The following is a 23,287-nucleotide window of genomic DNA, read 5'->3' as shown; positions in this document are numbered from 1 at the left end:
CCAGGCCTTGCTGGGCATTGCCCGTCCTGCTGCCAGAGGGCAGCCGGGCCCGTAGGCTGGGCCAGGAGGGCAGAGACCGGCTGACACTGTGGGGGGGGGAAGGCCCGGAGTCGCAGCCCGAAACCCTGAGGGCACGGAAGAGCGCTCCGTCGGGCGGAGAAGATGCGTGCGCGAGTAGCTCCCACCTCGGGGGCGCCCCAACGCCAGACCCCGCCCGCGGCCAGCGCACGGCCCCGCCTCCAGCTCCGCCACCGACCAGCGCCCCCCTCCCGACCAGCGCTCCGCCCCCTTAACCCCCAGCCCCGTCTCCAGCTCTGCTCCCAGCCAGCGCCCCGCCTCCAGCGCCTAGCCCCGCCCCCCCGGCTGGTCTCTGGGCTCCGCAGGGCGACCGCGTTCCGTTCATCGGCTCGCTGCGGAGCCAGGTCCAGCACGATGCCCCCGAATGGGGACAGCGCACGATCTCGTTGTTGCCGGGTAATGGGGGCGCGGCTGGACGGCAGCTGCAGGGGGACACACCTGTCCCTGCCCGCGCAGCGCTCTTGGGGCGGGGCCGGACCCTGGCCAGTGGAGGCCCCGCCCCCCGGTCCGGAAGTGCCGCGTCAGGACCCCCAGCGTCCGGACTAGCGTCAGCGACATGGAGTCACCGGTGAGGGGCTGGGTCCGCCGCCTTCCCACAGTGCCCCGCGGGAGGGGCCTTGGTTGGCAGGCCAGGCCAGGCCAGGCCAGGCGAGGGGAGAGGGACGCAGGGACTGGGGGCGAAAGCTCCACCACCCCCCGCCGTGACCTCCGTGTGACCCCCAGGGCCATGACCTCTTCCTGCGCACACAGCCCCCTCTGGGCTGCGTTCCCAGTCCCTGCACTTCCGGCATGCTGAGCTCTGACCCTTGCGCCCAGTGCTCCCTGCCAGCGAACTCCGCGTGCGTCCCGCTGCCCTGGTCTTTCCCTGCGCGGTGCCTGGCTCGGCGCTCCCTGCCAACCTCCCTATGCTGACGGGCTTTTCCTGCGCAGGTGCTGAGGAGCCCGGAAGAGGTAGCAGCGCTGTACCGCGAGCTCAGCCAGTGCCCCTCGCTCTGCAGTGCCTGCATTGGGCCCGAGGTCACCACTCAGTATGGGGGCAAATATTGCAATGTCTATACAGGTACCGACTCCGCTGCGCCCTGCGCGTTCCAGGGCTCCTCTGTCCCAGTGTGGGGAGAACGGAGGGCTGGAAGCAGAGGGTCCCCAGGAGCAGAGGGCAGCTGCATTGTTCCTAGCTCTGGTTCAGCTTCGCCATGGGAGGCCCCCCAGGTCCCTCATCTCTGAGGTCAGGCACCAAGGCGGTGATGGGCCCAGACTCCAGGCTGTCCGCTTGCCAAGTGTCAGTCTCAGAGGAAACCACCCCAAGACCCTGCTTGGGGCTCTTCACGTGTGTGAAGGGATTTGTGGCAGTTGGGTCCTTCAGATCAGCACACCGCCCCCTGGGCAGGTTCCCTGGGCTTGGGCTCAGCCCTCCCATCCCTGCAGCTGGCGCCAACAGAAGAAGCAGTGCATGATGGGATGCTCAGTTGTAGCAGAGAGCGCCGTGCTGCCTGTCTGTTGCCTGCAGCCCCCTCTCTTACAGTCAGCAGAGACTCGGTAGAGACACTACAACTCCCCCTCCACTTGTCACAGCAGCATCCGGCCCTGGCCTTCCCCAGTTAAGGGTTCCATGGCCTTCCGTGTGGCTTCCCTGGCCTGGCCAGCCCTGCTTCCTGAGTCACGGCTCCTGGCTCTCCAGACTTCTGTCTTCTCTCCACTCAGAGGCCTGTCTGAGCCATGGGACCTGCCCATTGCCATATGACATTGATCCCTTTCTCCAGCTAGAGAGGTGTGCCCTGCAACAGAAGCTAGACTGCGGTCCCCACGTGCCAGCTGTGGAGTTGAGGCACAGACAGTGACAGCTGATTTTCAGAGGTGTCCCCCGTCCCAGCTGCAAAGCGCTAAGCACGCTTGACCATCAAGCCATAAGAGACTGGGCCAGGATCACACAGAGCTAGGGTTGAACCCAGATCTCCTGATCCCTAAGCTGCTGCCTTAGCCTCAAGCCCAGCTTGCTTCCAGGTAGCACAGAGAGTGCCAGGAGTGCAGGCAGGCAAGGTGCCCTGCTCTGCACACGGGCCATCCCATCTGGTATCTTTGCTGTAAGGCCAAAGGAGAGGGGAGCGGTGCCAACCCAGTGCAGGCGGCAGCTGACTGCCCTCTCCTTCCAGAGTGGTCTCAGCAGGACCTGGAGAGAGCCGAGAGTGTGAAGTTCTGCCGCCAATACCTCATCTTCCATGACAGCCAGGCCATCGTGTACTCTGGCCCCTCGGGCACCTGCAGTGAGATCAAGGGAGAGTGAGTGTCTCCGCCCTGTCCCTTTGCCAGTGCCCACCGTGTGCCCATCGCCATCCCCACAGCTCTGCTAGAGCCTGGCCTGGCTTGCTGCCCAGTGTGGGCATGGCTGGGCGGGAGGTGGGGGCTGCCCTGCCATGGGATGTGGGCAGCTGGGGAAGAGCTTGGGCTGCGTTGCCTCCTGCCAGGGGGCTCCAGCAGGAGGGACAGAACCAGAGTGTGGCTCTGCACCTGGCAGAGGCCCCCTGCTCAGAGTGCGGAAGGTGGGATGTCCTGGGGGCCTTATGTCTAGCCCTGAATCGCCCCTAGCTCCCAGGCTGCTGGCTGGGGAGGCAGAGTCTTCCACTACACTGCCCTGCTCCCTCCCCTGCAGCTGCCCCTCCCCTGTGTCCTTGGGGGTGCTCCAGGCTGGGTTGCTTGCGAAAGGCCACTAGCAGAGTTCGGGGCTCTTGGCTGCGCCTGCTCCCGCCCCCTGGAGGAGGCATCTGGGCCACCTCGGGCCCCCTGTGCCCACTGCTTCTCCAGCTTTGCAACGGGTAGCCCCAGGTGCCAGGCCTGCTGTCCCTGCCTTTTGCTGCGCCTGCTGGGAGCACCTCTCCATTGTGCTGTGTCCTGGTGTGTGTTTAGATGGGATATGGGAGCCAAAGCGTTCATATGACCCAGTCCCTGGCCAACAGTAAACTGTGTTAACCATGGCCTGGGCTTTAGGATCTGGAGACCTCAGCTTGCATAGTCTCAGGGCAAACAGCCCAGCAAACACCCTTTAACTTGTACTGAACATCCAGAAAGGAAGGGAAACCAGCTGAAGCTTTTGAAATGGAAAACATTGAGTCAGGCTTTCATTGTAACAACACCCCATGTTCCCTTTCCCTTTGGCAGGAGGGGGCTCCCCGTGCCAGACAGTCTTGTAGACAGGGTTATAGCTGGCAAATAACTTCCTTTTGTTTGTTTTCAACCTGCTGCCTATTAATTTCATTTGGTAACCCCGAGTTCTTGTGTTATGAGAAGGAGAAAATAACACTTCCTTATTTACTTTCTCCACACCGGTCATGATTTTATAGACCACTATCATATCCCCCCTTAGTCCTCTTTTTTCCAAGCTGGAAAGTCCCAATCTTATTAATCTCCTCATATGGCAGCCGTTCCATTCCCTAATCATTTTTGTTGCTCTTTTCTGAACCTTTTCCAATTCCAATATATCCTTTTTGAGAACGAGCGACCACATCTGCACGCAGTATTCAAGATGTGGGCATACCATTGATTTATATAGAGGCAATATGATATTTTCTGTCTTCTTAACGATTCCCAAGATTCTGTTCACTTTTTTGACTGCCGCTGCACATTGAGTGGATGTTTTCAGAGAACTATCCACAATGACTCCAAGATCTTTCTTGAGTGATAACAGCTAATTTAGATCCATCATTTTATATGTATAGTTGGGATTATGTTTTCCAATGTGCATTACTTTGCATTTATCAACATTGAATTTCATCTGTCATTTTAACAATAAGGAGTCCGGCGGCACCTTAAAGACTAACAGATTTATTTGGGCATAAGCTTTTGTGGGTAAAAAAACCCACTTCTCCAGATGCATGGAATGAAAATTGCAGATACAAGCATAAATATATATTGGCACATGAAGAGAAGGGAGTTACTCAGCCCTCGTCCCCTAGTGCCCCTCTTCTACTTACGCTTCATCATATGGACCCACAGGAAGGAGTCCCTTGAAGAATTCCACCTGGATTTCAACAATTTCCACCCCACCATCAACCTCAGCCTGGACTAGTCCACACAAGAGATCCGCTTCCTGGACACTAAAGTGAAAATAAGTGATAGTCACATAAACACCACCCTATACCGGAAACCTATACTATACTTACTTACATGCCTCCAGCTTCCATCCAAGACACATCACACGATCCATTGTCTACAACAAAGCCCTAAAATACAACCGCATTTGCTCCAATCCCTCAGACCGAGACAAACACCTACAAGATCTCTCAAGCATTCTTAAAACTACAATACCCACCTGGGGAAGTGAGGAAACAGATTGACAGAGCAAGACAGATACCCAGAAGTCACCTACTACAGGACAGGCCCAACAAGGAAAATAACAGAACACCACTGGCCATCATGTACAGCCCCTGGCTAAAACCTCTCCAGCGCATCATCAATGATCTACAACATATCCTGGAAAATGATCCCCCAATCTCACAGGCCTTGGGAGGCAGGCCAATCCATACTTGCAGACAGCCCCCCCAACCTGAAGCAAATACTAACTAGCAACTACACACCACACCACAGAAACACTAACCCAGGAACCAATCCCTGTAAGAAACCCCGTTGCCTTCTCTGTCCCCATATCTACTCTAGCGACACCATCATAGGACCCAACCATACCAGCCACACCATCAGGGGCTCATTCACCTGCACATCTGCTAATGTGTTGTGTGCCAGCAATGCCCCTCTGCCATGTACATTGGCCAAACCAGACAGTCTTCTATGTAAAAATATAAATGGACACAAATCAGACATCAGGAATGATAACATACAAAAGCCAGTAGGAGAACACTTCAATCTCCCTCAACATTCAATAACAGATTTAAAAGTAGCCATTCTTCAAAAACAGACTTCAAAGAGAAACTGCAGAGCTACAATTCATTTGCAAACTTAACGCCATTAATTTGGGCTTGAATGGGGACTGGGAGTGGCTGGCTCATTACAAAAGCAGTATTCCCTCTCTTGGTATTGACACCTCCTCATCAGTTATTGGGAGTGGACCACATGCACCCTGACTGAATTGGTCTTCAACATTTGTTCTCCACTTGTAAGGTAACTCCCTTCTTTTCATGTGCCAATATATATTTATGCCTGTATCTGCAATTTTCACTCCATGCATCTGAAGAAGTGGGTTTTTTACCCACGAAAGCTTATGCCCAAATAAATCTGTTAGTCTTTAAGGTGCCACCGGACTCCTCATTGTTTTTCTAGATACAGACTAACATGGTACCACTCTGATACTATCTGCCATTTTGTTGCCCAGTCACCCAGTTCAGCGAGATCCTTTAGTAGCTCTTCACAGTCTGCCTGGGACTTAACTATCTTGAGTAGTTTTGTATCATCTGCAAATTTTGCCACCTCACTCTTTGCCCCTTTCCCCAGATCATTTATGAATATGTTGAATAGCACTGGAGCCAGTACAGACTCCTGGGGGATATCACTGTTTACCTCTCTCCATTCTGAAAACTGACCATTTATTCCTACCCTTTGTTTTCCTATCTTTTAACCAGTTACCAATCCATGAGAGGACTTTCCCTCTTATCCCATGACTTCTTACTTTGCTTAATAGCCTTTGGTGAGGGACCTTGTCAAAGGCTTTCTGAAAATCGAAATACACTATATCCACTGGATTCCCCCTTGTCCATGTGCTTGTTGACCCCCTCAGAGAATTCTAGTAGATTGGTGGGGCATGATTTCCCTTTACAAAAACCATGTTGACTATTCCCCAACAAATTATGTTCATCTATGTGTCTGATAATTTTGTTCTTTACTATAGTTTCAACCAGTTTGCCCGGTACTGAGGTCAGGCTTACTGGCCTGTAATTGCCAGGGTCACCTCTGGAGCCCTTTTTAAAAATTGGCATCACATTAGCTATCCTCCAGTCATTTGGTACAGAAGCTGATTTAAATGATAGGTTACAGACTACAGTTAGTAGTCCTGCAATTTCACATTTGGGTTCCTTCAGAACTCTTGGGTGAATACCATCTGCTCCTGGTGTTTAGTTTATCAATTTGTTCCAGAACTCTGACACCTCATTTTCCCCCAAGTCTATTTGTTTTCCAGCCTCCACAGGCAGAGGGGTGGAATAGCCCATTGACCACCAATTAGGCCAAATTTCCGACACCAGGTTTGGTCCACTGATTTCTGGTCCCCTCCTCCTCGTAGTTACCAGGCGTGACCAGAACACCCAGTCCTTTGGGGACCTTCGTACATATTTTCTTGCACCATTTTGGATGACAGGTCACTGTGACAGCTTGAACGTTCACTCTCCTGCACGACTGAGCTCACATCAGGGTCAATTGCAGGCCAAATTATCACAACAAGCCCCAGCTCCACCCCTCCCAGCACCCCTGTGGGGTAGGTTAGCGCATGTGGGTCCAGGATCCTATGGACTCCCTGAGCCCTGGCCGTGTGTCTCCTGTCCCCAAGCCATGCCATGCCCCCAGGCCCACTCCAGCCTGTCTCCCCCTGCAGGCTGCTGAGCAGGGAGTCTCCCAGTGGGGCACTTAAGGCAGTTTTGCGGAAAGCCAGTCCTGGCAAAGGCGAGGAGAAGCAATTCCTTGAGGTGAGTCGATAGGAGGCTGGGGCTGTGGGAAAAGCCCTGGGCAGAGTGAGGGCAGCCCTCGGCATCCTTGCTGTCTGGGGCTGAGGTGCCTTCCTGGCCTGACCATGCTCGGGACTCAAGGAAGAGGTCAGCCCCTGCTGCTGACGGCCCCTCCTCAGGCCTGGCTTTGGGGTGGAGGGATCCCTTCTCTGTAGTTCCAGCAGGCCGCTGGGGTGGGAATCCCTGTGGCTCTCCCCTCAGCATTTACCAGGCACTGCTCATGGCACACTGGGGCCCGGCCAGCGGACCTGACCCTCGTGGGATCCCGGGCTGGTGTGGGGCAGGATGGCCAGCCCACTCCTTCTCTTCGTGGATGGAGTAAGCCAGTGCAAGGTGGGGCCCTGCTCCCCACTCTACAGCCAGGCAAACTGCCACCCCAGCTGGCAGCTGTTGCCAGCAATATCTAGCACAGCTGCCTGTTCCCCCGTCCTGTGCTGCCATTCCCCTGCCATCTGCCCTGTGACCCCACAGTCCTGGGGCCTGGCCCCTGATGTCTTTGTTCCCCCAGATATGGGATCAGAATCGCAAGGTGAAGAGCATCAACCTGATGGTGCTGGAGAAGCATGGCAATGTCTATGAGGATGGTGAGGCTGGGTCCCCACGGATCCGCCTTCTCCCTGAATTGGGGGAGGGGTTGGGTCTATGGGGTGGGGCAGGATGGGGGATGGCTGGCCAGGCGTGGGGAGGGCGGCGAAGGGGGCCCCGCAGCCATCTGGCCGGGCCTGGGGAGGGCGGCGAAGGGGGCCCCGCAGCCGTCTGGCCGGGCCTGGGGAGGGCGGCGAAGGGAGTCCCCAGGCCCCATGGTGGGGACATTGGGCTGTGCTGCCCCACAGGGTCTGACTAGCACTTCCCCAGATCAGTTTGGCTGCTTGTCCTGGTCGCACTCGGAGACTCACCTGCTTTACGTGGCCGAGAGGAAACGGCCCAAGGCCGAGTCCTTCTTCCAGAGCAGAGCCCCGGAGCTGAGCAGCGGCTGTGCTGATGAGAGACGCGACAAGGCTGTCAAGGTGTGTGGGGTGCAGCTGGAGGTCCTGAGTTGGAGCTGTGGGTGGGCCACTCGCCCCACCCCCACAAATGGCCGGAAATCCAGGCATGGTGCTAGAGCCCTGAGCAGGGACTCAAAGAGCAATTCCTGGCTCTGCCGCTGAGTGCTATGCTCTACTTCCCTCGGGGATGCTGGGCCTGTGGGGCAGGGGATGGCTGTCCTGTGGGCTCTGGCAATGCTATTAGAGCCAGATCGGCCCTGAGTCCGAGGCACAGGGCTGTCCTGCTCCAGAAAGCAGGAGGACTGGGGGTCGGGCGGTTCCCCAGGGGAGGGGGCACTCATGGCTCTGTGTTCCAGGGGGAGCAGTTCGTGTACCACGACGACTGGGGCGAGGCGCTGGTGGGCAAGAGCATCCCGGCCCTGTGCGTGCTGGATGTGGAGAGTGGCAATGTCTCGGTGCTGGAGGGCGTCCCGGAGCATATCTCCCCTGGGCAGGTCAGCATGGGCGTGGGGAGCCAGGCGCTGGCAGTGCCCGACTGGCACCTGCTGGCTGCCCAAAGCAGCCCCCAAACACCTCTCTGTCTGTTCCCTCTGATGCCAGCTGCCCCTGCCAGCATCCACAGGTCACTCAGTTTCCATGAGGGACTGATGTGCCTCAGCAGGGGAATCTGTGCCCCAGGATGTCAACCAGCAGGGTGGGGCCATGCTTTGGTTCTCTGGAGGACACCACTCATGGCTTCATTCCCTTAAACAGAGTGGGAGAGTTTCTAGCTGCTCTTGGGCCCCCTCTGACACTCCTTCCCCCCAACCAGGTTCTTCCCCCACCTTCTCTTTCCCCACCCCTCTTGATCATTGGCGCTCTCCCACTTTGCCTGCAGGCCTTCTGGTCCCCTGGTGACATGGGTGTGGTGTTCATAGGCTGGTGGCATGAGCCCTTCCGCCTGGGCCTGCGGCACTGCACTAACCGCAGGTGAGTGCCCTGTGCTGCTGCCCCTGCCTGAGCGACCGGCGCAGGGGAGAGGAGCCTCCCCATGTCTGGGTGTGCCTAGGCCAGTGGGACCCCTCAGAGAAATGCCCTTTGAGGCGCCTGCAGGCTGGGGCTGCTCTGCCAGGACAGAGGGCCAGACTGGGGATTGACCCGGCCCTGCTCCGAGAGCTGGCCCCAGCTTGCGGGCATCTGCTGCAGTGGCCTCTGAGAAGGGAGGGGCTGCCGGGGGGCTGGGGCTGCCAGACTCAGCCTGGGGAGCTGCAGCTCCGATCTGCCAGCTGGGGCAGGGGCAGGAGTGGGGGCTGGGTTGGCTGCTCCCATCGGGTGTAGGGCAGGAGGGTTGGGCAGCTGTGGGGCCCGTGCAGTGATGACCGCGCTGCTCTGGTTCCCAGGTCAGCGCTGTTCTATGTGGACCTGACGGGAGCGAGGTGTGGTGAGTCACTGCTGCTGCTTTCTGAGCCAGTGCCCTGCCCGTGTGCCCCCCACTCTGCCCATGGTCTCCACTGTGCCCATGTGCCCCCTGCCCACATGCCCCCATCCTGACCACGCCCTACCTGTGTGCCCCCTGCCCTGCCCGCAGTCCCCACTCTGCCCACGTGCCCCCGTCCTCCCCCTGCCCTGCCGGCATGCCCCCTGCCCGGCCTGCGGTCCCCGCCCTGCCAGTGTGTCCCCTGCCCTGCCCGCGGTCCCCGCTCTGCCCACGTGCCCCCACCCTGCCTGTGCCCTTCCTGTGTGCCCCCTGTGCCCTGCCCGCCTGCCCATGCACCCCCTGCCCATGATCCCCGCTCTGCCCTTGTGCCCCCTGCTCTGCCCTCGTCCCCTCATCCTGCCTGCACCCTGCCCGTGCCCTGCCCTCATGTCCCCGTCCTGCCTACGCCCTGCTCGTGTGCTCCCCGCTCTCCCCATTCCTCACGATGCCCGTGTGCCCTCTGCCCTGCCCACAGTCCCTGCTCTGCCCACATACCCTATTCTGCCTGCGTGCCCTGCCCGTGGTCCTCTCTCTGCCCACGTGTCCCCTTCCTACCTGTACCCTGCCCGTGTGCCCCAGGTCTGTCCATGCCCCGCCCTGCCTGTGTTCTCCCCCTGCGCCTGTGGTCCCCGCTCTGCCCATGTGCCCCCATTCTGCCTGCACCCTGCCCGCATGCCCCCTGCCTGTGGTACCCGCTCTGCCCACGTGCCCCATCCTGCCCGGTGCCCCTACCCTGCCTGTGTGCTCCCCACTCTGCATGCTCCAATGCCCCTGTCCAGCCTGCGGCCTGCCCGTGTGCCGCCATCCAGCCTGAGGCCTGCCCTGCCCGACCCCCGCCCTGCCCACCTGCCTGTCCTCCGCCCTACCTGCCCCCATCCTGCCTGTGCCCACACTCCTCTCCCGGCCTTCCATCCCGCTGCAGAGCTGCTGTCAGATGACACCAAGGCCGTGTGGTCCCCACGCCTGAGCCCTGACCAGTGCCGCATTGTGTACCTGGAGAACGGTGTACTCGGGCCCCACCAGCAGTGCAGCTGCCTCCGCATGGTGAGTGGGTCCCGCCAGGCTGGGGAGCCAGTACCAGGGGTTGGGCGTCAGGCTCTTTGCCGCCCAGCCAAGGCCGTGTGGGCCATATCCGCCAGTGGCACTTCCTGCTGGGATCCGGTCATCGGTCGCATTGCATAGGCTGGGTGCTTGGGCTTCTCCAGCACTGCCATAGCCGAGTGTCTGTGCCCGTGGCGGCATAACGAGAACCATCTTCCCTGGGCATGTCACCCTGATACATGGGCCTGGCCCTGCTCGCTCTGCTGGTGCCCACTGCTCCCCACAGGGTCACACCTATTGCCCCCCAGTAAGGCACCGGATGGTGCCCGTGGCACAGTGCTGCTGCTCCCTCAGGTGCCCGGGGGGAGCTGGGAGAGGCCTGCTAGAGTCTAGCTAACCCAGGGCAGGCTCCCCAGCACACTGGGCCTCCCCATGAGCAGCCGCCAGCCCTGTCCTGGATCCCCCAGAAGGGAGGGGGCAGCATTGCAGAACAGCCCCATGCTGAGTGCCCCCGGCCATCTCTTACAGTATGACTGGTACACGAAGGTCACCTCCACCGTGCTGGATGTCGTGCCCCGGCACAGCCAGGGTGAGTAGCCAGCCAGGTTCACTGGGACCGAGGGAGGAGCTGTGCAACGGGACGATGAGGCAGGCTGGGCACCCAGGGACTGGCGCTCTCCCCGTGTGAAAGTTAGCATACGGCGCTGTCTGCTCAGGAGGGGCAGTGGGGTGGGAGTGAGGGGAATCGGCAAGGTTGGCGGGGCAGGGGGCTGCGGGTCGGGAGTGAGGGGCACTGGCAGAGCTGTGGGGGCAGGGAACTGAACAGGAGCTGCGTGGGAAGCTTGGTTCCATGTTGCTGGCCATTGGTGCGTGTGCCCTGTGCCAGCCTGGCTGGTGTGCAGGGGACAGCGCGCTGAGCCTGGGGCCCTCTCCTTGCAGGAACGTTCACAGGGATCTATTGCCCGGCGCTGCCGGGCCTGTGCTGGGCAGCCGATAGCCAGAGGGTCGTGCTGGACACCGCTCAGCGCAGCCGGCAGGTACTGGGGTGGGGGACTGGGGCAGGGCAGCCCCACAGCTATGCTGCCTGCAGGCATACGCAGAGCCTGGGGCCCAGGCCAGCCCTGAGCAGAGAGGCTGGGGGTGCGCTGGGCCCTCCCTGCCTCTGGCTCGACCCCAGCTCTGACAAAGCTCTTGGTGTCGCACTAGGAGCTGCTTGTGGTGGAGACGCTGACTGGCAGCGTGACCTCCCTGACGACGGGTAAGTACCCGGCAGCCTGCTCTGCTCGCGCTGTCCCTGGATGCCCAGTGGGAGGGGCTGGGAGCCCTGCTGCCCCCAGACTCTTCCTGTGAGCTCCAGAGCATGACCTAGGCATCTGTCCCTCTGCAGGCGCCCCCCTGGGCAGCTGGTCTCTCCTCACCATTGACCGGGATCTCCTGGTGGCCAGGTTCTCGACCCCCAGCTGCCCCCCTACATTGGTAAGGGGGAATGGGCCAGGGTGGGAGGCTGTGCTATGATCTTTCACCCCACATGCAGACTCAGGAATAAAAATTTACTGGCTGCATCCACACCACACGCCAGCCAGCATCCCAAAGCGTTTCCCTGCTCAGGCGCTGGGCTAGCAGGGAGCAGTGGGGCAGGAGTGAGGGGCACCAGCAGAGCTAGGGGGTGGAGCCCAAGGCTGGGCTAGCAGGGGGATGCAGGCATTGGCGCTGCATGCAGGCTGCTTACTCGTTCAATGCTATCAGTCTTTCCTTGTCAACCCCCCTTGCCAGCTGCAGCCATTTCCTCCCCAAATGCTGCCAGAAGATGTCTGCAAAAGCCCCCCGAGCATCCTGCCGCCCCTCCCCTGGCGGGTCATGTCCCCACTCCCCGAGCATGCTGCGCCTACCACTGATGGGCTCTTTCCCCTGGCAGAAGGTGGCCTTCCTCCCCAGGGCCGGGCGGGAGGCCCAGGTGCACTGGGTGTGTCTGGAGGACATGACCCCCATCCCGGAGATCAGCTGGGCGATCCGGCCCCTGCAGCCCCCCCCAGACCAAGAGAACCCAAAGTACGGTGAGTGCCGTCGGGGGTCGGGGACTGGGCCCTGGAGGGCTGGCTCCAGCGCTGACATCACACTCTTCCTTTGCAGAGGGTATTGATTTCGAAGCCATCCTGCTACAGCCCAGCAAGGGGCTAGGGCCGAGGAAGCTGCCCCTGGTGGTCATGCCCCATGGTGAGACCCCCGCCCGGCGTGCCCCTCCCCCCCGTCAAAGACCCCTGCCCTCCCAGGCTGTGTAGGTCTGATTAGGCCTAATTTTGAAGCTAGAGCCAGGTGTTGTGCTCTCCTCGACCCCCGCATCAGTGCTGCCACCTTGCTCTGGGGGGGTCCCCATGCCCACCCGTCTGCAGCTGTTCCCCTCCTGCTGTGGGGCCGGCTGTCCTTCTGTGCCATGGGTTGTCACGGCGGCTGCAGGCCACTGCTCCTTCACTGGGCGCTGATTTGCAAGCACATTTCCCCCTCCCCCCCCCCCCCACTGCAGAGGGAGGGGATTGGCCCCAACCCAACCAGCGCCCAACGATGACAGGCAGGTCCCTCTGGGTTCGGGTCAGGGGGCAAGGTTCTGCCCTGGTGGTCGTGTCCATGGAGAGTCCCTCCCTAGGCAGCTTGCACCGGTTCCTAGGAGGATGGCAGGCGGTTGGGTCAGATCTGAGTGAGGCGCTGCAGCCTGGCGTATGGGGTGGCAGCCCTGCTCGGCTTTGGCACCTGCCATCAATAGTGCAGGGAGGCATGTGCTTGCCGGCCGAGGCCCAGATCCCACCCTCGGCACTGCTGGCGTCATCACAGCGGGCTGCCGGCACCCGCTGGGCTGAGCCTGGAGCAGGGTCAGGGTGGGGATACCACACCCTTCGTGGCAGGGACAGAGCTCAGGGAGAGGTGGGACCGAGAACTGTCCCCAGGCTGGATGCAAGAGCCCACCCAGCCCCATAGGGAGCGCAGCCACACAATGGTCCTGGTCCCCCCCAAACCTTCAGCCCCACGTGGAGCGCAGCCACCCCACGAGCCTAGGCCCCCAAACCCCTCAGCCCCATGGGGAGCGCAGCCACCCCACAGGCCTGGGCCCTTCCCAACCCCCCAGCCCAATGGGGAGCACAGTGACCTCACCGGCTTGGGCTCTCTGACCCCCACGGACCCACAGGGAGCACAGCCACCCCACAGGCCTGGGCCCCTGACTCCTCAGCCCAATGGGGAGTGCATCCACTCCATAGGCCTGGGCCCTCTGACACTCCAGCCCCACGGGGAGTGCAACCACCCCACAGACCTGGGCCCTCCCCAACCCCCCAGCTCCACGGGGAGCGCAGCCACCCCACAGGCCTGTGACCTCTGATCCTCCCCCAGCCCCACGAGGAATGCAGCCACCCTCTGGACCTGGGTCCCCAAACTCCTCAGCCCCACAGGGAGCGCAGCTACCCCCAGGCCTGGGCCCCCCAACTCCAAAGGCCCTTCCCTCTTCTTTTACTCTTTTGTCCCCATAGTAATTGTTTTGGAGGGTTGGGGGGCCTCAGTTTCCTGTTTTGCCCTGGTCCCCAGAGCTCTGTCGCCCTGTTGAGCGTGTCTTGTCCCCGGTTCCCAGACAGCCCCTCGTGCCAACAGTGTCGTTCATTCGCCATTCAGGGAGTAAGCGGGGCCAGCAGATGCCCCCCTGGTCCATGCTCCCCTGAAAGCCGCCTGTTCAAGGCAGTCGTGTGTTGGGGGAGCCTAGCAGCACAATCGCTTTGCTCACCCAGCTCTTCCCCCTCCCTGCCAGACACCATGTCCGAACAACTACACTACACACTCCCTACGAGCCCCTTCGCTCTGGGCTCTGCCCCATGCTCCAGCCCCTCACTCCTCTGCTCTCGCCTTGCAGGAGGCCCACACTCTGTCTGCACAGCCAGCTGGATGCTGTACCCCGCGGCGCTCTGCAGGATCGGCTTCGCTGTGCTCCTGGGTGAGTCCTGCCGGAGCCACAGGGGGTAGGCATGATGCAGCCAAGGCCTGGTGAAGTGGTGGCTGTGGGCTCTCTAGGCCTGGCCGTGTTCGGCCCCTGCCAGCTCCCTGGGCACAGCACCCTGGGGAGGAACTGCTGGGCCAGGGCTTACTCAGAGTGTGCCCTGGAGCCCCCTGGAGAGGGCTGAGGGCACAGCTGGGCCGAGGCACAGGGAGCCTGAGCTCCTAGAATGCAGCACCAACATGGGGATGGCCATTCGGGACAGCACCCCGGGCACCGTCAGCATCCCTGGGGCAGCCGGCAGGAGGGCGCAGTGCCCAGGCCAGCCCAGCCCCACAGCACTCGGCTGCTCCCCCCCTCTCCCTGGGTTGCAGGCCTGCAGCTAGGTGCCCCTTGGCAAGGGGTGGGGTCTCCTGGTGGGCACCCTGCTCCCTGAGCATGGCTGGGGGCTGGCTGTGGCAAGCCAGCTCTGTACCCTCATGAACCCCTGCTGCAGGGGGGCTGGCAGGGGCTCTCCCGTCACACTGAACTCTCTCCCCCAGTGAATTACCGCGGTTCGCTGGGCTTTGGCCAGGACAGCGTCGCCTCCCTGCCCGGCCACGTGGGCTGCCAGGATGTCAAAGACGTGCAGGTAGTGGTTGCCCCCCAAGCTCCCCCGCAGGGGCTGGGACAGTGTGACCCACAGCCAGGGGACCAGGCTGCTCCCTCTGGGCACCTCCCGCCCAGGAACTTAGTAGGGGGAGATGGGCTCAGCCAGCCTGTCAGGTCCTGGCCCCATCCCAGCGCTTCCCCCCTGCCCACCCTGGGCGCCCCCTTCCAAGCCTGGCTGCCCCCTTCCCTGAGACCGCCCTGGCCGCCCCCCCTTCCCCGAGACCGCCCTGGCCGCCCCATGGCACTGTCCATCTCATCCCATTGCAGTACTGCGTGGAGCAGGTGCTGCAGGAGGAGCCCCTAGACTCAGCGCGGGTGGCACTAGTGGGTGGCTCACATGGGGGCTTCCTTGCTTGCCACCTCATCGGCCAGTACCCAGGCACCTACCAGGCCTGTGTGGCAAGGAACCCGGTCGTCAACATGGCCTCCATGATCAGCGGCACCGACATCCCGGACTGGTGAGTGCCTGGGGCTCAGACCCTCCCCACCCCCTGCACCAGGCACAGCCTGGGTCCCGCTCTGAGCTAGGCTCTGTTGCCTCTGCAGGTGTCTGACTGAGGCCGGCTTCCCCTATGCACCCGACACCCTCCCGGATGCCTCCCACTGGGCAGAGATGCTCCACAAGTCACCCATGCAGTACGTCGCCCAGGTATGGAGCCCCACCACCGCTCAGAGACTCTGCACCCCCCTGTGACGGGTTCCCCGGGATGCAATCTAGAACTGGGGTACTACTGACCCCTCTGTCTTACCAAGCTGGGTTCTCTCTCACACTGTGATGCTGTGACAAACTGCAAACCTCTCCAGGTCCTGCACGCACACAGCCATCCACAGGCAGGGACACACCCAGCTGAGTTACATGAATGCTTTTGACAGACACTAATGATCCAGCAACAGAGAGTCTCCAACCAATTCCTCCCAGCACCCCAGCCTAGGACCCCAGGGCTGTACTGTCTTGCCCTGGTCAGAAGCCTGGCCAGTGTAAATTCATTACTCAGTCTGCCACTTCTACAAAGGAAAGTGGACATGCACCAGCCCTTGCAACCTGAGCAGATTTCCCAAGCACTTCAACCAAAATGCACTGTTTTAGGTAAAATATAAAACAGATTTATTAACTACAGAAAGACAGATTTAAAGTGATTTTAAGTAGCAGGCATAGAGATCAAAGTTGGTTACCTAGGAAATAAAAGTAAAATCACAATCTGAGTTCTATAAACTAGACAGGAATTGAATCAAGCAGTGTCTCACCCAGATAGATAATACAAGCAGGTTACAGATCTTCTGTACACAGGCTGGGACTCCTTCAGCCTGGGACCACCTCCCCAGTTCAGTCTTTGTTCTCCAGATGTGTTTCCAGGTGTTGAGTTGTGGGGGGAGAGAGGCCAAGCGATGATGTCACTTCCCCCTTTTATAGCTTCTTCAAGCTTGCTGGAAAGATCCTTTGCTATGATGTGTGTCAAGCAGTCTCCATTATCTACATGCTATCTCTGGCCTTGGCTACACTCGGGACTTCCCAGCGCCAGTGCTGCGAGAGCTCTCTCGCAGCGCTGTATGTACTCCACCTTTCCGAGGGGAATAGCTTGCAGCGCTGCGAGCGAGCGTGCAGCACTGCAGGCTCTGATTACACTGGCGCTTTACAGCGCTGTACTCGCTGCACTCAGGGAGGGTCGTTTTCACACCCCTAAGCGCAGCAAGTTGCAGCGCTGTACAGCGCCAGTGTAGCCAAGGCCTAAGAGAGGTATCCATTGTATACTGGAATTGTCCTTGGGAGTGTGGATTCCTTTAATGGGCCATCAGCAGCGTCTGGCTGTTCCATTGTGGCACCTGAAAGACTGGTTGTGAGTGTTCCCAAGCTCACAACATATTTCAGTGACACACACATTTTAAAACTTCATAACTCCACATACAATCATGGGGTAGTTTGACTTCTATATTTGGGGGGGTGGCTCCAGTCAAGCCAATAGGGCCACGCATGGGGGGGGGGGCAAATTCTGTGCCGGCCCACAGGGGCGCCATTTCAGATTTTTTGGGGAAGGGGGGAGCAACTTTAACTGTGATTCCAGGGGCTACTTAAGTAACTGAAAACTGTAGTAGTTTGGGGTTTTTTGCAGATAATAATTTAGAAATCATCTGACAGGAGCACTGTAACTAATTCCTATATCAAGAAAGAAAATTAAATAAATATTAGACCCACTCAGCTCTAATACTAACATGTTCTGACATCTTGTGGCAAGTCACTTAAGGGACACTGGTTAGGTTTATATTGTAATATAATTGTGTATATATATTGTAATGTATATTCTTACTCAGATACTCTTGCTAACATCAGAAGGGACCATCGTGGTCATCTAGTCTGACCTCCTGCACATTGCAGGCCATAGAACCTCACCCACTCGCTCCTGTAATAGACTCATAACTGCTGGCTGAGATACTGAAATCCTCAAATCATGATTTAAGGACTTCAAGTTACAGAGAATCCACCATTTACACTAGTTTAAACCTGCAAGTGATCCATACCCCATGCTGCAAAGGAAGGTGAAAACCCCCCAAGGTCTCTGCCAATCTGTCCCGGGGGAAAATTCCTTCCCAACCATTAATATAATGATCAGTTAGACTCTGAGCACATGGGCAACACCCACCAGGCAGATACCTGGGAGATAATTCTCTGTAGAAACTCAGAGCCCTCCCCGTCTAGTGTCCCATCTCTAGCCGTTGGGGATTTTTGCTACAGGCAGTCGCTGATGGGCCACACACCACTGTAGGCAGTCCTGTCATACCATCCCCTCCATAAACTTATCAATCTCAGTCTTGAAGCCAGTTAGGTTTTTTGCCCCCACTGCTCCCCTTGGGAGGCTGCTCCAGAACTTCACTCCTCTGATGGTTAGAAACCTTCGTGTAATTTCAAGCCTAAACGTGTTAATGACCAGTTTATATCTATCCTTTAAAGGCCTCAAGTGAGCCTCAACTTCCAGCTGTTTTAGTTCCAAAAGTCTCTGATGTTCTTTCTCTGCTGCTTGCAGTTTGTACAGCATCAATTTTGCAACTGCTTCACTCTCACCCATCTTTCTGCTTTTCTGTCCCCATTTCCCTTTCCTGAAATAAGCAAACAGAAAATAACAAACCGGTAACCTTCCCTTTGACGGTTCTTAGCCACCACACTTAAAATCTCTACACCAGTGTATGAAATGCAAATCTCACTCAGAACAACAAACTGTGCATTTCACCCTGCTCACTGTGCCACTGTGACCGGTTCCCCAGGGTGCAACCTGGAACTGGGGTACTGCTGAGCCCAGTCTGGCTTACCAACCTGGCCTCTCTCCCCCCATAATTCAACACCTGGAAGTACATCTGGAGGAAAAAGACAGAACTGGGGAGATGGTCCCAGGCTGAAGGAAAGTTCCAGTCTGTGTATGGAAGATCTGTCACCTGCTTGTATTGTATGTCGAGGTGAGACGCTGCTTGATTCAAATCCTGTCTAGTTTATAGAACTCAGATTGCAATTTTATTTACTTAACTACAGAAAGATAGATTTTAAGTGATTATAAGCAGTAAGCATACAGATGAAAGTTGATTACCTAAGAAATACGTTTTAAATTTTTTTCCTAAAACAGTGCATTTTGGTTGAAGTGCTCGGAAAATCTGCTCAGGTTGCAAGGGCTGGTGCCCATTCACTTTAACTTGTAGAAGTAGCAGACTGGGCAATGAATTTACACTGGCCAGGCTTCTGACCAGGGCAAGACATACAGCCCTGGGGTCCTAGGCTGGGGAGCTGGGAGGAATTGGCTGAAGTCTCTCTATTGTTAGTTCATGAGTGACTGGCAAAAGCATTCATGTAACTGAGCTGGGTGCGTCCCTGCCCGTGGATGGCTGTGTGAGTGCAGTACCTGGAGAGGTTTGCAGTTTGTCACAGCAGCAGTGTGAGAGGGAGCCCAGGTTGGTAAGACAGAGGGCTCAGTGGTACCCCAGTTGCACCCTGTTTTAGTTCCAAAAGTCTCTGATGTTCTTTTTCTGCTGCTTGCAGTTTGTACAGCATCAATTTCGCAACTGCTTCACTCTCACTCATCTTTCTGCTTTTCTGTCCCCATTTCCCTTTCCTGAAATAAGCAAACAGAAAATAACAAACTTTGACTGTTCTTAGCCACGACCCAGTTGCACCCCGGGGAACCCGTCCCACCCCCCTGCTCTGAAACCCTGTTCAGAGACCCTGCCCCTGCCCCTCTCTCCCTGGTCAGAGATACATACACCCCTCCTCATCTTGGTGTGGGCCCCCAGTGCTGGTTGTGGGACCCAGGTCTCTGCACCGCTCTCCCCACAGGTCCGGGCACCTGTGCTCCTGATGCTGGGAGAAGAGGACAGGCGTGTCCCCCCCAAGCAGGGGCTGGAGTACTACCGTGCTCTCAAGGCCAGGGGCGTTCCTACCCGGTGAGTCCGCGGGGGGCAGGACATGGGGATTGGCTGGGGGGAGAGAACTGATTGGTGCAGGGGCCATGGCTGGAGTGGGGGGAGACAAGCTGGGTGCTCAGGAGCAATGAGGCCAGTGGGGCTGGTATCACCAATGGCACACCAAGCGAGGGAGCACCAAGGGAGGAAGCAGATCACTGCGGCGGGAGGAAGCTGGAGTTATATGAGGGAAGCTGGCTGGAGGCTCAGATGGCTGCGGGGAGTTGGTATATCCCACATGGGCGGGGTGGGTCCCGATGCAGGAGTCCTGGGGGAGCTGGGGGGGGGGGGGGGGGTCCAGGTTGCATGCTCCGGCAAGCAGGGGGTCCTGGTGTGTGCCCAGGTGGATGGGGGGTCCTGATGAGTGCCCTGACAGGTAGGGGTCCCTGGGGAGGTGATGGGGGGGAGGGGAGTCCTGGTGCATATGTGGGTGGGTGGGGGAGGTCCATGAGGAGGTGGCAGGGGGTGCAGGTCTGTGCCCAGGTGTGTGTGGGTGGGTCCTGGAGAGCTGGTTCCGGGGTACCTCGCCAAGCCCTCTCCTTCTCCACAGGCTGCTGCTGTACCCCAGGAACAGCCATGCGCTCTCCGGCGTTGAGGCTGAGGCCGACGGCTTTATGAACATGGTGCTCTGGCTGCTCCATCACCTGCAGTGCTGACGGGCTGTGCTCCGCCTCTGCCCGAGCCCTGTAACCTGTTTCCAATAAACCCACAGCTCATCTTGTGTCTGAGTCACCTCATCCCCAAGGGTGCGGCCTGCCCCTGGGAGGAGGGGCTGGGTCTCCATTGCAGCAGGGGCCCCCTTCGCTAGCAGGCTGTGGGGCTGGGGTTGGGGGAGGAGCCACCAGGGCCCCTCCTGCAGAACTGGGAAAGGCCCTGGGGAAGGAAGGTAGGAGGTGTCCCAATGCAAGCTCTCCCCTCCCTGGGCTGGCTGGCTTTACACTGCACCTTGAGAACAGACCATCCTGTGAGCCTGCCCCCTCCATGGGGTGTCTCACAGCCCGGCCAGGGCATGGGCAGGTGTCTCAAAGCTCCAGGATCAGGCCCTGGAGGAACCCCTTCAGGGCCAGCCCCCAAGGGGCCCCCCTCTGTCAGGGCAGGCCACACATTCTCACCGCCTCCTACCTACCCTGGCCTGCTGAGCCAGAAGCCTGGGAGAGACTTTCACCCTCCCAGCACCCAGCCAGTGTTGGCAGTGACACACGGCAGCCTTGTCCAGTCAGAGCAGGATTTCTGAGTCATCAGGAACAGCCAAGGCTGAGACAGCTTCACCCAGACACGGTGTCCTGCAGGCAGGTGGTGCTCTGCCCCAGGTGAGCGCTGCGCAGTTGGCTCTTACTGCTGACATCTTGGGCCAGCGAACTCAGGGTCAGGCTGACTTCAGATGCCCCACCTCCAGGGCTGGGAGTTAATTGTGACATCCCTGGGGCGCCCATTATCTTTCCAGGTCCTCCAGGTGGTTCACTGCCCCTGCCCCTCATGGCTCCTTCTCTGTCCCAAGAGCGGCATTTCATCCCCTTCGCATTGTCACGGAGTGTGGGGGGACACAACGCCCTGCACCCCCGGCTTCCTGCAATTCACCATGACTCTCAGCCACCCAGTAAAGCAGAAGGTTTATTTAGACGACAGGAACACAGTCTAAGACAGGTCTTGCAGGCACAGACAACAGGATCCCCCCCCCCCAATTAGGTGCATCTTGGGGTCCCAGGGCACCACAGCCCCCTTGGGGGTCAGAGCCCCATCTGCCTCCCAGCCATTCCACCAGCCAGCTCTGAAACTCCCTCCAGCGTCCCCTCCCCCAGCCTTTGTTCAGTTTCCCCGGCAAAGGTTTCACCTGGCCTCTAACCCCTTCCTGGGTTCTCATGTTACATGCTCAGGTATTCTCCCTCACGGCCAGTCTCCCATCCCCCAATGCAGACCATCCTAGCCACACTCCCCTGCCTTCCCAGCCAACACTCCTCACTCAGCATTCAAAGACCACACCAAGAACAGTCCCAGTTCGCCACAGCATCCACAGGGCGGCAATACAAAGTACAGAGGGAAACTGAGGCATGCACAAGCATCATAAAAACGGCAGAAAACTTCCACTTTGTGGCAGCAGGAAGCAAGATTTCCCCATCCCTGCTGCCAGCAGCTGCTGCCAGCAGCTACTGCTGCCCTGGGGGCAGGACACTTGGTACTTGGACCACAGCTGGGTACATGTCCCAGGGCCGAGTCAGCTGGAGCTGCTTGGGCAGGGAGGAGAGTGGGGACAGGCAGTAGCACTACAGGGCCTCTGTGTATCATGGGGGGTGGTCCATGGGGAGAAGAGAGCAGCTTGCTCCTGGCCAGCGTGACCTTCAGCCACCGCCCGGCCCTACAGAAAGAGCAGCAGGCCTACCCCGACGTTGGCATAGCAGAGAGGTGGCACTATGAACAGGCAGCAGGACTGGCAAGTGGAGCCAGAATCACTGCCAGAGCAAAGAGAAGGGTTAAGGACAAAGTCTGGGGGGTCCCCCACCCTGGGTGAGTGATGGGAGATGGAGAACCAGGAGTGGATGGAGCCAAGAGGCCTGGGCACCAGCCAGTGTCAGACGCTGTGGTGGAGGAGCCAGTGGGCTGGGCCATGGGCAGGAAAGGGGGCATGGGGATCCCAGTCTGATGGTACCTATGGTCATTGCTCTGGCACAGGAAGGTCTGACATGAGCCGAGGGCTGGAAGCTGCAGACAGACAGATCAGGTGTAACTGTTTCACGTTGAGGGGAATTAGTCACTGGAGCCAGTGCTGTGGTGGAGTCTCCATCACTGACAGTTTCTAGCTCCAGAAGGGCTATGTCTAACCACTCTGCCAGGAATTGCTGTCTCTGGCCTAGCCTTGCAGGGCTCAGCCTAGCTGATTGCAATGGGCCCTTCCAGCTAGGGAAGCTCTGAGCTCCGGCTGGGCCAGGGCGCAGCAGGAACCAGGGCTCTGGCGACCAGGGTTCCCTGCTCACGGCTTACCTTCCCACAGGCTGGAGTGCCACGCTCAAGGTCTCAGTCCCTGTCTACGAGGGGCTCTGGGCCCAGCATGGCTCAGAAAGCCTGAGCGGTGGGAAGGGGAGTGTGAGTGACAGCTCACCATGGGCCCTGGCACGGGGGCTGTTCCCAGCCTGTCACCAGTCCCTTGGCAATGCCCCCAGCCCCTTACCCCAGCTCCAGTGGGGCAGGCCTCTGGACTCCACTACTGGGCCTTCAACGTAGCGATCCCTGTCTCTGTGGGGCTCCTTGCAGCAAGTGCAGCCCAGCCAGACCCCTGTGCAAGGCTGGACTGCCCCCTCCAGGGTGCAGCTGCAACACTAGCGGCCTGTCCTCTGGCTGCAGCCTCGGAAGGTCCCGAGGCTCAGCACTGAGAGGCAAAGCCATAGGCCAATGTGGCCACACCAGGGCCATGACAGCTGGTGTCGACGCCCCTCCTGGCTCCGGGTCCTTGTCCTTATCTCAGGGCTGAGTCCCCCACAGGGCAGCTCGGAGTCCAGCCACTTGTCCCTGGTGGTCTCCAGCAGGGCACCCACGTCCCACCTGCCAGGTGTCCTGCTGGGTGGTGGCTCCCCTGTTTCTTAGCCCCACAAGGAGCATCCCTGAGCCATGTACAGCCAGCGTGTCACTCCTCTGCAGAGCACTGCCCACGAACTTGGCACCTTCTCCCAGCTGTGCTGCCCCAGTACCCCCCACAGCTCCACACTGCACTGCCCTGAGCAGGGTGCTGTGAGCCCAGCTTGCACCATCTGGGGGGGGGGGGGCAGGGGAGGGCAGCACTAGCTTCTGGCCTGGCCCTTCATTGCTGAGCACTGGCAGGGGCCTTTCCATGGTGTCTGTAACTTGGGGGGGGGGTCCTTGCCAAGAATGGGGAGACCCTTCCCCCAAGTCTCCAAAGCTCTTGATCTCGTTTCCCTCCTGCTGCCTCCCCGGCACCCTCTGCAGCCCCTGGCTGTCTTGTGACTCTACCATCCTGGGGCAGGCCTGGTACCCAGGGTTTTCAGAAAAATAAGCAGTC

The 23,287-nt window shown here is 59.0% G+C and overlaps 1 protein-coding gene across 5 annotated transcripts; it reads left to right on the top strand.

Moving 5' to 3' along the window:
• Positions 1-602: 602 nt before the first annotated feature.
• APEH (acylaminoacyl-peptide hydrolase) lies at positions 603-19,999 on the top strand. 5 transcript variants are annotated; one of them, XM_065407394.1, is made up of 22 exons: positions 603-646; positions 1,009-1,138; positions 2,229-2,355; positions 6,608-6,698; positions 7,246-7,321; positions 7,593-7,744; positions 8,080-8,217; positions 8,601-8,692; positions 9,103-9,143; positions 10,102-10,223; positions 10,749-10,809; positions 11,160-11,257; positions 11,427-11,478; positions 11,608-11,696; positions 12,136-12,274; positions 12,351-12,434; positions 14,110-14,190; positions 14,733-14,821; positions 15,109-15,299; positions 15,388-15,490; positions 19,154-19,260; positions 19,829-19,999. In XM_065407394.1, exons 1-22 carry the CDS (start codon positions 635-637, stop codon positions 19,932-19,934), a joined length of 2,181 nt encoding a protein of 726 aa, XP_065263466.1. In that variant the 5' UTR covers positions 603-634; the 3' UTR covers positions 19,935-19,999. The 5 variants fall into 5 exon arrangements, with proteins under 5 accessions (XP_065263466.1, XP_065263465.1, XP_065263467.1 ...); XM_065407393.1 differs by having other exon boundaries at positions 14,733-14,824; XM_065407395.1 differs by having other exon boundaries at positions 14,733-14,824; positions 19,111-19,260.
• Positions 20,000-23,287: the final 3,288 nt, after the last annotated feature.

Source organism: Emys orbicularis, chromosome 7 (genome assembly GCF_028017835.1).
Source record: "Emys orbicularis isolate rEmyOrb1 chromosome 7, rEmyOrb1.hap1, whole genome shotgun sequence".
NCBI lineage: Eukaryota > Metazoa > Chordata > Testudines > Emydidae > Emys > Emys orbicularis.
This window is presented reverse-complemented; position numbering and strand designations above follow the sequence as displayed.